This window comes from Molothrus ater, chromosome Z (genome assembly GCF_012460135.2).
Source record: "Molothrus ater isolate BHLD 08-10-18 breed brown headed cowbird chromosome Z, BPBGC_Mater_1.1, whole genome shotgun sequence".
In the NCBI taxonomy this organism is placed as follows: domain Eukaryota; kingdom Metazoa; phylum Chordata; class Aves; order Passeriformes; family Icteridae; genus Molothrus; species Molothrus ater.
In genome coordinates this window covers 1,923,691-1,938,780 of record NC_050511.2, presented here as the reverse complement: position 1 = coordinate 1,938,780, position 15,090 = coordinate 1,923,691, and the positions used below count along the sequence as shown (strand labels likewise).

Here is a 15,090-nt window from a genome sequence, read left to right as displayed (position 1 = left end):
GCTGCTTCTCAGTTTCGTGAAAAGTCTGTGGGAGTTTGGAAGCTTTAGGTTTCAATGATGAAAAAGTATACTAGAGTTAAACACTGTATCAAACCTCTGGAAATCTCCCAGGGGACCAGAAACTTCTGAAACTGCAAATGAAACTTTTTTTAAAGAATAATGCAACAGTGACAAACAGAAGCATCCCACGACAGTTGTCGATATCTGCACCAAATTAAAAACAGTAGTAAGTAAAACTAAAGCTAGCTAAAAACCAACATACACAAAAACATTTGGAAAGCTAGCCCAGCTGTCACATCAGAACTGCATCTCAGCAGCTTGGCACCACAAACTTCCTGCTGACTAGTAAGGAAAAAAGTTTCAAATTCAGCATTTTATTATTTATCCCTGCTGATCTGCAGATCTTTAAGACATTCATTAAAGTGGGTCTCAAGCAGTGGTTTCATTAACTTACTAAATCCAAGAACAGAATCTCCAAGAAGTCATTACAATACTGAGTTGACATTCATTATTTCTTGGGAACCCAAACTACTGCTGTCAAAGTGAAGTAATATCAACAATATAAAACCCAGCTATGAAATGAAAAAATTCTGTATGGCACTGCTGGCAGCCCTGATATCACCCTGCCCCTTAGTGCCAAAACAATTTTTTAATTTAAAATTAAGCCCTGTATAATAGCCAACACCAACAGAAAAACTCTTCCTGACTAACTCCTAAGGTACTCAAGAGGAGTAAAATCCAGGTCCAGTTCTTTTTACAGCTGAGTAGAGGACAGAGAACAGCAAGAACTGCTAGTCACAGAATATCTGTATTCCATTTTAAAGAATTATTTATTATGTCTACTTTAGCACAAAAGGTCACGCAAGCATACTCTACTATGAGTAGACTACTATGAGTCTACTCAAAAACAATGATGTATTAGAATACTGTTTGTATCTTCTAACAAAATTCATTGCAGACATCTCTTTTTCTGAAATAGCAATATCTACTGTTCCAGTTTCCCTGAAGGAGGGCTCTATAAAATCCAAGAGCTCTGGAACCTAGGTACACATTTTTATACCAAGTGTGTTTAACTTGCTTCATATGAAACAACTTCCAATTAAGCACCTCATCTCAGTTTCAGTAAAGACTCGCTAAATACACAGAGTCATCTCAAGAAACCTAAAACCTTACAGGTTCCAATCTTAGTCTGGTGATAATACACTGAGACAAGAAAGCACTAATAATCTATTGTTTCCATCTGGCAAAAGGAAGAAAGCAGAAGGCAAAACCAGAAATTTTTGGGTATATTCTAGGGAAGAAAATAGAAGCAGAGTGCAGCATTAGAAACAAAACGTGAAAAGAGAAAAATAAGAATTAAAATAGTCATTTATTCAGGGTAGTGTCATGACTTTCCCAGACAGCTGTGTCAAATCGAAAACAGAATGCTGAAACCATTATCAGATAACAGCTACAACACATTTGATATATGGAATCATTAGTGACACCAGTCAAATCTAGCTTGCACTATGATTAATACAAAGTTTGAAAGTAGCTAGGATGAATGCACTAATACAGAAATGAAGTTCATAAACCAGATGTAGCTCCTCTCCCCTATAAAAACTTCAGCATCAAGTGACCTAAGTGCCCAGAAAAGTGAAATTCTCTAACTTTCAGGGAAAAACACACCTGTGAAGTGATTTGATACTTCTGTCACACACCATGAGCTTGCCCAGGCACCCCAGTGGGATTTCAGTGCAACATGAATCAAGAGCAGACTGCATTGTAGTTACAAACATAACCCTTGCTCTCGCACAGCAGTTGCTATGAATTAAAGCTGGGAAAGCCAAAGGGGTAGAATGCAAGTTGTTCATCTAAATCTTTATACATATCAGAGGAGCAATTCTAGAAATACCCCAAGTTATTATGCAAAAAGTGTTTTCATTAAACAATAACAATAATTACAGTAAATAAACTGGTCTTCAGACAACTTGCCTCCAAGGATAAAATTTCCCTTCAAAAGGGAGAATGGAGGCAGCTTGTACCATTTAAACTAGCAGATAAAACTGAAAATAATTAGATTACTGAAGTGTTGACCAAGGAAAAACTAGTCTTTTGGTATTTTTTCAAGTACAAGTGTTGGCTCAAGCATGCTCCCCCCTCCCCAAGTATAGACAGGGTTATTAAATAAAAGCATGAAGCAGTGCTACAAACTAAGACCGGTGTTAAATATCATCAGAATACACAAAAACAGGATCCTGCGTATCAGTGAAAATTGAAATGTAACGAAATTGTGACTTCACAAAGCATGTGATTCCATTATAAGCAAGCACCATATTAATCCAATACAGGTTTTAATTAATTTTAAAGAATCAAAAGCATGCAACTATTTTTTAGTCATTTGTTCACAGAAGATCTGAGCATCCATTTAATCATTTCCTAAGTGGCTGTAACTTCAAATACAATAGCACCTACCTTGGTATTGTCACACATTTTGTATTGCAATTCTGAGTGGTAATTGCCTTCTCAAGCTCATCCAGCTGTCCCGTTTTCTTTAGCTTCTTGACCAAGCTTTTCACTGCTTTCTCACACCACTTCTCCTCCTGACCATTCTGCTCACCACCACCAGCCCCCGCCGTGCCACCAGCGGATTTTTTCCACCCCAGAAGTCTCTTCACAACTGGTGGAGTGAATGGCAATATGGACATGACTTCCACCAGACAGGACACTCAGCAAGCAATGAATTGGGGATTCCCGCCTGATCCCTGAAAACACAAACCAAAACAAGAGACATGTTAGCACTGAGGTTTCACATGAAACAAATACCTGTCTGCCTCAGGACCTTTCACTGCCAAATGCCACAGGACACCGCATCCCAAAAAAAAAAAAAAAAAAAATAATTAGCTCAGAAGTAGTCTGTATCACAGTTTGGTACTTCATCAATAAAGATCAAGTTTGCTGTAGACTCTGCAATAGCAAACACAAACCAAGATTACTGCTGGAATAGAAAATTAATTTTTTCTCAAATCTTTCCCAACTAAAGCAAACTTCACCAAATATAGAAGGTTAACTTGAGTCTAGCTTTGTACCTAGGCTAGCTGGTTTAAGTAATTTATTAATATTTTCCCCAAGTGATTGACAAATTGCATACATATATATGCATGTTCTGCCCATCTCCAAATTAATTTAGCAGATGAAATTGTGTTTGGAAGGTGATTTAGTCATTATGGCTCGACAAAAACCTTCCAACAGCCAGCCATTTCACAAACCTTTTCTCATTTGTCATGTTTGAAATAACTACCAGTTATTTTTACATGGGGGGACACCAATTTCAAATTTCCCCCAAGTCTAGTAATAAGCCTAGTCCCTTCTAAAATTCAGTGGTCTACAGATAATAAATCCTCTCAAATGGCAGTCCTTAAAATCAAGTCTTTCAAAATTCACTAAATGAACAGTTAAAATCTTACTTTGTAGGCATCAGGGTAGTAGAACTATCTGTTTTCAATTTTAAAAGCCCTTCATTCAGTATAACTACCTGATCAGGATATTAATATAAAATGAAATATTAAAAAGGATGCTGAAACTGGAGCTATGTTTAGCATTCACTGCATTATGCACTTCAAATCATTTAAAAGAGAAATGATAGCCACTTAGGAAAAAGCATCTTGCTTTTGCATCTTCCATTAGGCTAGTTTTAGGCATTAAAATAAAATACCTGAAATCAACAGGCAGACAGCTGTTAGAAACTGCACAAGGACATTAATGGTCCTATGGATGGAAGCATAGCTTTGAAGTAAAAAATGATCCTATTTCCAGGCAACAAATGGGTATTTGAACTCCAGAAAGTTCCCATATTCCCAAGCTGAGTAAGTTAGTTCAGTCAGCTGAAAATACCTTGTTTTAGCTAAAAGCTAACACTACCTTCAGGCTATTTGATTTGAGCTTTGAAGGCAGCTTACGTGCCTCTCCAACCTGTACAGGCACACTCCTCACATCTACCCAAAATATACCAACTTCATCTTACTGAAGTCTCCCACCTGCACAACAGCATGATCCGAGGTACTTCAGGCTACAGTATTCATGGCTAATTTATGCCTTGTCACATTTTTGCAGTTTCAGTGAGGGCCAAGTCAACAAACACTAGATTATATTCTACAGGTAATTTAAGTCATAACTTTGCAACTTCTACAAAACAGAACATTCAGTAGGCATGACATTTCAGTTTCAAATAAATTACACCTCCATAAACCAGCTTCTCAGAGCACCCAAAAAATATGACAGAAGCAAGCAAAGTAGTTTTCTGGGGTAAGGGAGACAGAGGTTCTAATTAACAGGGACCAAGATCAACACTGATAATTTTATGCAAGCCATTGAAAATACTCCATCCTAAATCACAGAATCACTGAGTGGTTTGGGAAGAGACTGTTAAAAATCATCTTGTTGCACCTTCTGCTATGGGCAGGGACGCCTTCCCCTATGCCAGGCTGCTCCAAGCCCCATCCAACCTGGCCTGCAACACTTCCAGGGATGGGGCAGCCATAACTTCTCCAGGCAACCTGTGCCAGAACCTAACCACCTCCAGAGGCAAGAATTTCTTCCTTACACCCAATCCAGAACAACCCTCTCTGAGTTTTAAACTATTGCACATTTTTTGTCTGTAGAGGCCCTGGTAAATGATAAAACATTCATTTTCACACAAGACTATAAAGAAATTTTCTTCTTCTAGCAACATTAAATTTTTACTGAATTGTCCCCAATAACTCCAACTGATGGTTTTGCTGAGCATTGCATTGGAGGCCTGGCTACAGCAAAGAAGAAAAATAAAACTAAATAGACAACATTTTTTAATGAAACACTGACTCAGACACTCAAGGTCCAGTATGAAAAGGAGTCAAGCCAACAGAACAGCTTTTTGCCACAGGAAGTCCAGTTCTCTTTCCTTTCCTTTCTGTGGCACCATCACCTCAGCACCAGTGCTAATGCTCTTCCATAAAAATTCAGCTAGGTAAGGGTAAAAACCCATCAATTTTCTGGGGGTTTTGCCAAGATAGTTCTCTTTCAAGCTAAAAAGCTGCTCACACATGGTACTGATGTATTACAAGTGATGTCAGATGAATTACAGGAGTGTGGAAAGAGAACTCCAGCCCCAGACTACCACTGCAGCACTAGTGTTGACTGCATAGCTGGAAATGTGCTTTAATTTAAATCATTTATTTTGGTGACAAAGCCAAATTAAGTAGCCTGATATCTTTTGAACCATTTGAGGGCCTGGCAGTGAGACACATTAAACCCCTAATGAGTACACCAAGCAGCTCCAAAGATTAAACAGGGAGGCTTGCAGAGCCTCCACTGGTTGAAGAATCACACTGGGTTTCTAAAGCAGGGAGCAGCAGTCCCTGGGAGCTTTATAAAAATACTTCAGCCTTTGAGCAAGGCCAGCGCTGGGTGCTTCAGAGGCACACACAAGAAATTCAGAAAGACTGAACTAAAGGAGACAACCTCTTTGGCTTTTAAGACTTGTTTCAAAGAGCAGCAATTGATGTATGATATCTAAATATTCAGTGCTGACAGATGTAGGCAATCAAGTACCAATATCACTGCTGCTCCACACACCAATTCTTATCCTTATCTGAATATTTACTGTTCTTTAGCTTCAAATTTGACACCTTTCAGTGCCACAGAATACTCCTTTGACTGTCAGCCTTATAAAACACAGACTTCAGAGAGGTCTCATTTACCACCAAGGCGGTAAATAGCCTCTTTTGGAGCCTATTCTCCCAGGCCCTCCAAACAGTCTCAATGCTTTTATCCAATTTTTCAGCATTTAATACTCCCTGTGATGAGGTGCTCAATTTTGCAGTATTTTCTCCCCTAATAATGAAATAAAATTTTCTGTGTTATCTGGTGGTTTGGTGTTTCTTTATTAAAGATTTGCTTTCCTGCTTCAAATGTACATTGAGTAACTTAAATCCTGGAGCACAAAAGAATTTAGAAATTCCATACACTTCATTTTAACTCTCACATTATTTTGACATACTCAGAGGAAAATAAATTTTTAAAAAATCTCTTTTTACATTTCCAAATGACTGTAAGCTCAGATCTAACTAATCAGAAATTTCCAGATACTACACTTAATTTTATACAGTTGCCTTACAGATGTGGGCTCATCCAGCTTCTGCAGAAGATATCAGAAAGCACAAGTTGATATGTTACCTCCATGAAAATAAACTGTAAGAAATCCCAAAACACCAAGAGATAAATTTAAAGAGCCCTTTCTAACAATGATTTTTTGCAGCTTAGCAGCTATTTAACAAAAACACAACATACAGCTGCAGACTAGGAGTCTGGGAGGCTTAAACTAACTTCTTCCTTCTAGCTATTGTTTTGCCATGTCAGTGATTTGCCAGGAGTTATCAATAAGAATTTCAGTAAGTTATTCCAGTAGTGACCCTGTATCTTTCAAAGGGTGAGCAGAGAGAATGTGACACAAGTAGGACAGGGACTTCATTCAGCTTAATACTTCAGCCTATTGTGATCAGTACTCGCATGAGAGTAAACTTCAACCTTCATTTACGAAAAAAAGGCACTCTGCTCCAAGCCTAGAGAGACAGTGCAAACTGCAAGGCACGGGTAGGCTGAATTATGAGCAATTTGGATAAATGGAGATTTTGCAATGAAAATGCAGCTATGGTGCATCCAGCCCAGTTCTCCAACAGCTCCTAAGGTGGCAAGAGGACATGCTACTCAAGGAAAGCATGCGAACCTGGCTGTATTCTGAGCATGTGAACCTGGCTGTATTCTGAGCATGTGAACCTGGCTGTATTCTGCAGTCCACTCTCCTCATAATCCTTCAGCAATTTTAACTATTACAAAATTAAAGGCTACATTACTACTTACTTCCATCAGAAGCAATTTATGGACTTGCTGTCCACAAACCCATCTAACCACCTTTTGAACATGCCTTCACAACCTCTTGTGGCAGACTGCACTAGTATTTAAGTGCCCACTGTTAAAAGAACTACCTCTAGTAATTTAATTTATTCCCTTCTAGTTTCAGAAAGTCACTCTTGTTCTACCACTGAAAATTTTGCTGAAGAATGAAGAACTACTTGCATTCATCTGGCTTGCAAGCTTCACAACTGTGTACAATTGAATCACGCCCCTCCCTCAAATAAGAGGGCTCTCAGCCTCTCTCCACAAAGAAACTATCTGAACACAGCTCACACAGTTTGGGATGTTCCCCTGGACAGAGGCCAAGCCTGAAAGCTTTACTTCTTCCATTAAATTAATTCCAAGTACTTGAAGACACTGTATAAGGACTAATCCAAGGACCACAGAAAAAAATTGTATCAGCCTAACATTGTCTTTGCATTTATTCCTTTTGTCATATTATCCTAAAGCTCTCAACATTATAATTTAAATATAAAGCACAAAGACAGAAATTTACACCTCATGAGGAACTGGAGACCGAAGGCAGGGTGCACATGTCTGCTTGCTGCAGAACATCTGTCAGGAGCTCAAACAAACATAAGGATCCCTAGACCTGCATTGATCATTCTACCTGTACCCACCCAAATGGTATCAGAAACACCTTGTTTACACCAATGGGTTTAGGAGTCACTGTTAAAGCTCATTTTTGACCAGCAAATCCCATTTCTATTCATCAATTATAACTTTTAGCTTCAAATGGATACAGTAATAGAAGAAGATTTGATCTCTTAAACAACAATAATTACATACATTGCTGACACTTACCTCTTGCTAGAAACATTCCTCTAGATTTTTGCCTGGTATGCATTCTTCCTCCACTAAAAAAAAATAAAACACATTCTCCCCCCAAATGCACATAGAACACAATCTTTACCAATGCTGCAAGAAACATTTCCACATTGCTAAAATGGCCTCAGATTAACTACATGCTGAATATGTAACATCCCCTCTTACTTGAAGTGGTTTTTTGTGATTCCCTTGTAGTTTAGAGCCAACCTCCTCAAAAAACTGAGTGCTCACAGCCTTTGCTTTTAAAAGGAGCTCAGATGTGCTTCACCATCACTGACTCGTTGCACCATGACCCCTGTGCTCTCTTCTGCTGAGGCCCAATGGCATGGCCCAAATTTGATCCTTATTTCCTTCCTGTGCACTACCTCCAATATCCACTACAAGACACCAAGATTCAGGGACTCTCTGGGTAGCTGTAGGGAGATTTTCAGGATCCCTTCCCTACTAGTTCAACTAGTAGTACCAAGTCAACAGAAAACTTCCATTTCAGCCCTTTCCATCCCAAGTTCATCTCTGGACTGTGCTTTCAAACTGCAGCTATGGATACTCAAGGGAGTACTCATTGTTACCCAGAAAGGTACAAAAGTTTCTTTAGATTGCTGGAACACAGAGAGCCATGTGCTGTTACTCCCAACAGATTAAGACTGGAAGAGCTACAAATTGCCTAACTTTGGTGGTATTTGTTTCATCTCTGCCCCCGCAGCATATCTCTCCTCCCTGATGCACACATGTTTCTATAGTTGGTCAAACAGTGTCATAGTTGGCAACTTCTAAAGTCAAAGTTTGAGTCATGTCTACTATTATTCCATTCTACTGTGCTTCTCTGGAACAAGTATTAAATATTAAGCCCATGATCCCAGCAATAACTAAGCACAAAAGATGAAGAAAACCTTAAGGGCAGCATACTAGCAGACTAAAATCTTCAAGGGAAATTTTCCTTTCCTGAGCGTCTGGAACATACTATAAACACATTGGTGCTACCAAAAATATCAAGTGATTTCTGGCTAATTTATTCTAAAGCCTTATGCAACATATTTCATATCAGTCTCCTTATTCATCTTAAACTTGAAATAAAGAAATCTGATCTCTCCTGGTTTTACTAGAAGTATTCTGGCTTAGAAGAATTTCATTTGCAAGAGCTCTTCTGAAATAAAGAGGACAGAAGTTAAGCTCCTGAGGAAAGAAGATCGAGGAAAATAATTTGTGGTATTTGAGAGAAAGTCTACAAGCTCATTTCCTCCCTATTTTAGTCCCATTTTTGGGATTTTTTTAAAGATAATGTTTTTTTCATTAATCCTGGAATCTGGAAAAGATTCTTTATCAATTTCACCAAGCGCACAATGTGCACCTGAATTCAGTATGAACTTCAAACTGAAATCAAAGTCAATATTTTACATTTGAGATAGAATCTGCTCTAGCTTAAATCACTCAGTGTAAAGGACAAGGGGCATCTATTGCACCCACCACTCTTCCAAAAACTGCCTTTCAAGATTCCAGAAGGGCTAACTCTTTCATTTCCTACAAACAGACATCTGGTTTTGTGACACCTTTCTGAAGAACCACCACCAGAAAAAGTGATATGGTGCTCATTCTTACTGCTCATTCATTCATTCATAGTCAGGCCAGAGTAGAGCAGTATTCCGTACTGGGGTTTGGCTCTTTGGGATTGTTTTGGGTTTTTCCTTCAGAAAGGGAGTTCAGCCTCACTGAGTAATGCCTTCAGACTCCAGTTTAGATTTTCAACCCATCAGCCCAATAGGAAAGGTGGCTCTGGAGAGCTCCCATCCCAAGGAGCTCTGGTCAGCAAGACCAAGGTCCTGGTTCTGTTTTGACACAGGCTGATGAAATTCAAGGCATGATGCTTGTGACCTTGGAGGGAAGGAGGAGCAAAGTGATTTCCTCCTCTGGGCCAGCTTTACAGCGAGAAATTGAAACATGCCTATACAGAGACTCAATTTACACATCTTTTTAAGTTTACCATGCTCTAGTATTGCAATGCATCTTGAAACTCTACATAACTATACTCACTGAAAACACAGTTACTCACCTATCATGACTGTATATGTCACTCACTCCATGAAGTCTTTTTATGAATCAAATGAGAAAACTCAAATTTCTCATATACAGAACTAAACAAGCATGATCATGATCTTAAAAAAGCTTGGGAAGCTGGATTTTTCTTCAATTACTAAGGGCTACCTCAAATTGTAGCCAATCCAGTAATGAAAAGGTGTGTTGCTATTAAAAAATTAGCACTCCATCTAACACACGCACTCCTGGCATACTAAAACTGGCTGCAACAGGAGACATGAGAAGAAAGAGTTGCTAATTTTATTGACCTTTGATTAAACTCCTGGAGGGCCCAATGTATTTTAGCAACTCTCCTAAAACTGCAGAAGAGGAAAACTTCCACAACTGTAGCTGGCGAATCCACCTGTCTTTACAAAGACGCAAAATTCTTCCACTTATTCAGTATTATGAACAAGATCAGAGTACTGCTTCTTAAAACTCAAAGGACATTAACAGCCCCAGAAAAGCAGTGACTAAGCACTCCAAAACACAGCAGTTTAAGCCCTTCTCACCTCAATAATTTTAACTAAAATTTTCCATGTGCGACAGGCAAGTGTCAGCTTCATTATTTTAGAAAATAAATACTCCTGGGCTAAATTTGACAGGAATATTCACACAGAGCTGCTATCAGTTACCTAGGTACCTGTTTCAGTTTATAGCTTAGCAGCTCCTCCACTTTGTTAAAGCCCAAACAATTGCATTTAACAATTAGTTAATGTGAGTTCACTTTCAATAGAGGCCTAGTGTTCCTCAGACAAGCCAGCCCCCCACCCCCTTGATAAGCAAGGTTCCATTATGTTATATATCTATCTGATGTTAATCTCCTATTGCTCCAGGGTTTTAAACCAAGCTCAAGCCCCAGACTAAACTGATGGGAGACTCGGGAGCTCCCCTCTTGCAGTCTCTGCTTGGTCTTCGTTCACACTGTGGCTGTCAAACAAACAATCAGAGCAAAAAGTCATCTGGAATGAAGGCTTACTGTTTGCAATGGAGTTTCTGTTACTGCAAGTGGAGAGGAATGTTTAGAGAGGTTTTCTGCAGTAGCCAATTTCTTCTAGCCCAGAGAGTATTGAGCACAGGGCTGCCTGTACTCTCCATTCTATTACAAAAACCTAATCCCATCGCATGACCTGCAGCAATTCAGTTTAACAAATCAACAATTACAAATATTTTGGCAAAGTAAGCTTAGGTATTGTTTGCCTCTCGGCACAGTTCACAACCAGTTTATGGCTTTATGATAAAAGTCATTAAATCCAATCTGAAAAGCAGAATTTACAGCTCACTTAGCAAGTCAGGCCCATAAATGGATGCTTTCAATTACAGGGCATTTACATGCACAACCATTAAGGCAGCACTGAATACATTTGAAAACTCTGGAATACTTTTTATAATAATTAAAACTTTGCGTACTGTTCTTTATACAAACAAAACTTAGGAATTTGCTTCAGTCTCAAGCAGAGCTCCGATTCATTGTTACCCAGAACATACTACAAAGCCTGTTCTCCCAGTACTTTAGTGGGAAAGGGATTAGAGAGATGGAAACAAGGTTTGTTTTTTAAAGTTGCCCTCAGTAGCAGGGAGGGTTTTTTGAGCTCCAATAAACTCAATTATATCAACTGGTGCTCAAGACTTCTGAAAGATCAAGTGGAACAGGAAGATGGAGGAGGACCCAGGGAGAGCCTTTCATTTGGAGATTCACTGTGCAACTCCAGGGTATTTGATTTTGTTGGTCAATCTAGCTGCCGGGTGGAAGGAAACAAGAGAACAATTCAGAGACCAAATCTTAACCTCATTTTTTCAATTGCTTCAATTGTCCTGCTTCTTTTACTGTTAAACAAAACCTCAGGAAAGCTGATGAATTCTTCTCCAAGGTTCTATCACGCACATCCAGCCTCTTCAATGAAAAAAAAACTGGATCTTCAAATACTTACACTTATTTTCTTGACTGTCTGTGTATCTGACCCACGCAACTGCAGAACAACAATCAGCTGCCAGGTTACTCTTTTCAACACCCCAAGATGCTGTCCAACATATGCTCAGACTCATCTTCAAGTGGAAAACACCTTAAACAAGACCCTCCCCTTCCACTTCTTCAAGGCATTTGTAACTAACGTTATCTTTCATCATGATAGTGCTAAGCAAAGGGAGGAAGGGACTTCACAGACACCTCCTTTACTCACACTCTCTCATCCCCCCCGAATTCACCAGATCCTGTAAATGTTAGAAGTTTGAAAGCTGTGCCTCAGAAGGAGCACACAAACAACCCACTCACGCACCAACACCTCGACAAAGCATGAGAAAATCTAAACAAGCAACCTCGCTCTGCTGGCCTCTCACCTCAACCAGAGGGTGTTTCTTTTCCAGCCTGGAGAACAGAGCAACAGCTAATCAGTCCCTCACTGCAGAGGCCAGTCCCCACAGCAGTAATGTCATGAATCAGTCTGAAAGTACAGCTCTCCAGGCTAAGACAGAACGCTTGAGAAAAGACAAACCTGCTGTTACCTGCGGCCTCCTAACAAGCTGTTATTATGAACCTCTCACTACCAATGGAATCTAACCCCTTTACACCCCTGGACTGTGACAGCATGAGCTCCACACACAATACACACACAGGCTGCAGGTTTTTGGAGACACTTGTTTTGGTTAGCCCAGTAAACAAACTTTTTCCTAATGCTACCCCACTCACAAGCATTTGAAAAGAGCACAACACACGTGTTGGGTTTTTCTCAGTCAGAAACTGTGACGGACGACCAAAGAGACACAAGACCAGCCTGCAGCCTGAATGCCAGCTGTTCAACAGCTCTCCACAATCATCACAAGAGCTCTTCGCTCATTCACACGCTTTTTTCCGTTCTTTTATTTCCCCAGAGTGAACACTAAAAGACTACGCTGCATTGCACTTCTCTTCCCTTCCACTCTCCACAAAATAGAAAAAAAAACAAACCAAAAAACCCTACAAACAGGAACTCCACAACTCTGCAGCAACAACACCAACCACTTGCCCTTATCACGACAGAGCTTCCTCCATGCACTTATCGAGACAGATGAGACATTACCAGGTTGTGTTTGTTTACAAACAACACCCAGGGATGGAGCTGCCACAGCTCCTCTGGGCAGCCTGTGTCAGCACCTCACTACCCTCGCAGGGAGGAATTTCTCCCCAGTATCCCACCCACCCCTGCCCACTGACAACACACAGGATGCTGCAGCATTAAAGGCGTGAATAAAACCAGTAACCTCGAGTCCTTACTCACGTGGGCTGTGTGTATTTTACACCCGCGGCTCTGCAGACAAGGAGAGGGGACAGACAAAAGGGTGAGGCGAGGCCTCACCATCCCAAACACAAACTCTTAGCTCCAAACACAATCCCTCACCCCACACCGCTGCTAACTTTCTCCTCCAAAACTCCACGGAGTTTCGCACACACAGCCCTGACTGCACGTCCAGGAGGCACATAGGGGTGTCCTGTGCAGCGGTAAGAGCTGGACGCGATGATCCCCGCGGGTCCCTTCCAGCTCGGGATATTCTGCGGACCCCTGCAAGGAAAACACACCGGGCACGGAGGGAGGGAGCGGGGAAAAGAAGGAGCGGGGGAGAGGGAGAGCGGGGGAGAGAGGGAGCGGCACAACTTCTTTATTCCTCCCTCCCCTCACCCACACACACACGGGCAGCACAGCGCGGCCCTCCCACCACAGCCCGGGGGTAATGCCGGCGGTAGCGGGATAACCAAGCCCGGGTCCCACCACAACAAAAAGGGCGAGGGCGTAGGGAGGCGCCCCCGGCCCCGCCGGGACCAGGCCCGGACGGTTCCTCACGGCCCGCGCAGCGCCAGCGGAGCGACCCTGCCCATGGGGCAGGACCCCGGGCCCGGTACCCACCAGCACCTACCGGGAGCCACCAGGATCCGCCGAGAGCCACCGCTCCTTCGCCTCCTTCTTCCTCCTCTCCCCTTCCTTATCCTCCTCCGTCCCTCCGAGTGCTGTGCGGCCGCCGCCTCTTCCCTCAGCGTTACCTCCTCTGAGGGCCCGCCCCCCGAGCCGCCCCGCCCCCGCCGCTGGGCGGGGAGGCCGCCCATTGGCTACCTTTATCTTTTCTTTAAAGATCCGCACTGCGATTGGTCCATGGGTCTAATTGGCAGACAGAATCGCGAATAGGGTGCCCGCAGCGTGAAAAAAAAAAAAAGACAAGGGAAGGGGAGTGGAAGAAACAGGCGTGAGGCGAAGGGAGGCGGGTCGAGGTCGCAGCGCTCATTGGTTGGTTCGGCTGTCAGTCACATCGCGCGCGCCCGCCGCGGGAGGCTGATCGGCGCGCGTCGGAGGCTTGGATGAGCTGCTGCAGCGCAGCCGCAGTGCGGCGCCCCCGCTCCATATCCTTCCGCGGCGGGCTCGGTGGGAGCTGAGAATGAGTGCATCGATTCCCGGCGGGAATTGCCGCTGGACTCCAGCTGGGATCTGCACGGGTGGGCTGTGGCACCTGGCTTCTACCGGCAATAGTGTGACACTACGACCAGGGCAGCGACCGCCCCCCTGTGCCAGCACTGCTGAGGCACTTCCAGTGCCGGGGACAGCTCTGGGCCCTCAGGACAAGAGAGACCCTGAGGGGCTGGAGCGTGTCCAGGGCAGGGAACGGAGCTGGGAAGGGGCTGGAGCCCCAGGAGAGGCTGAGGGAGCTGGGCAGGGGCTGAGCCTGGAGCAAAGGAGGCTCAGGGGGGCCCTTGTGGCTCTGCACAGCTCCTGACAGGAGGGGACAGCCGGGGGGATCGGGCTGTGCTCCAGGGAACAGGGACAGGAGGAGGGGAAACGGCCCCAGGTGATGTTGAGGTTGGACATTGGGAAAATTCCTTCACGGAAAGGGCTGCCCACCCCTGGTACAAGTTGCCCAGGGCAGTGGTGGAGTCTCCATCCCTGGAGGGATTTAAAAGCCCTGTGGATGTGGCACTTGGGGACATGGGTCAGTGGTGGCCTTGGCAGTGCTGGTGTCACAGTTGGACTCACTGGTCTCGGAGAGCTTCTCCAGCCTGAACGATTTTGTTGTTCTAAATAGATTCAAACTGCCCACAGCTCCATGTCCAGCAATGGCACAACAGTTCCAGGGCAGGGGTCCCAAGGTGTGACATGGACACAAGGCAGCCCCAGAGCCTGCCCAGCCTCCCTCTGCTGCCTGCACCCCAAACTCAGTAACTCTTTGCACACTCTTAACTCTTAACATAGGGGTTCCCCCATATGCTGGGGTTTTTTTAGCTACTGTCCTCAATAGTATCTG

General features: G+C 42.9%; 1 protein-coding gene across 3 annotated transcripts in view; it reads right to left on the bottom strand.

Moving 5' to 3' along the window:
* SMAD2 (SMAD family member 2) overlaps positions 1–13,829 on the bottom strand; it is a 49,993-nt gene extending 36,164 nt beyond the window's left edge. For all 3 annotated transcript variants that reach the window (XM_054517904.1, XM_036403116.2, XM_036403117.2), the window contains exons 1-2: positions 13,717–13,829; positions 2,455–2,744 (exon numbers count right to left, since the gene is read on the bottom strand). In XM_054517904.1, the coding sequence (XP_054373879.1) occupies positions 2,455–2,687 (233 nt within the window). In that variant the 5' untranslated portion in view covers positions 2,688–2,744; positions 13,717–13,829. The remainder of the gene's footprint in view (positions 1–2,454; positions 2,745–13,716) is intronic.
* Between the last annotated feature and the right edge of the window lie 1,261 nt (positions 13,830–15,090).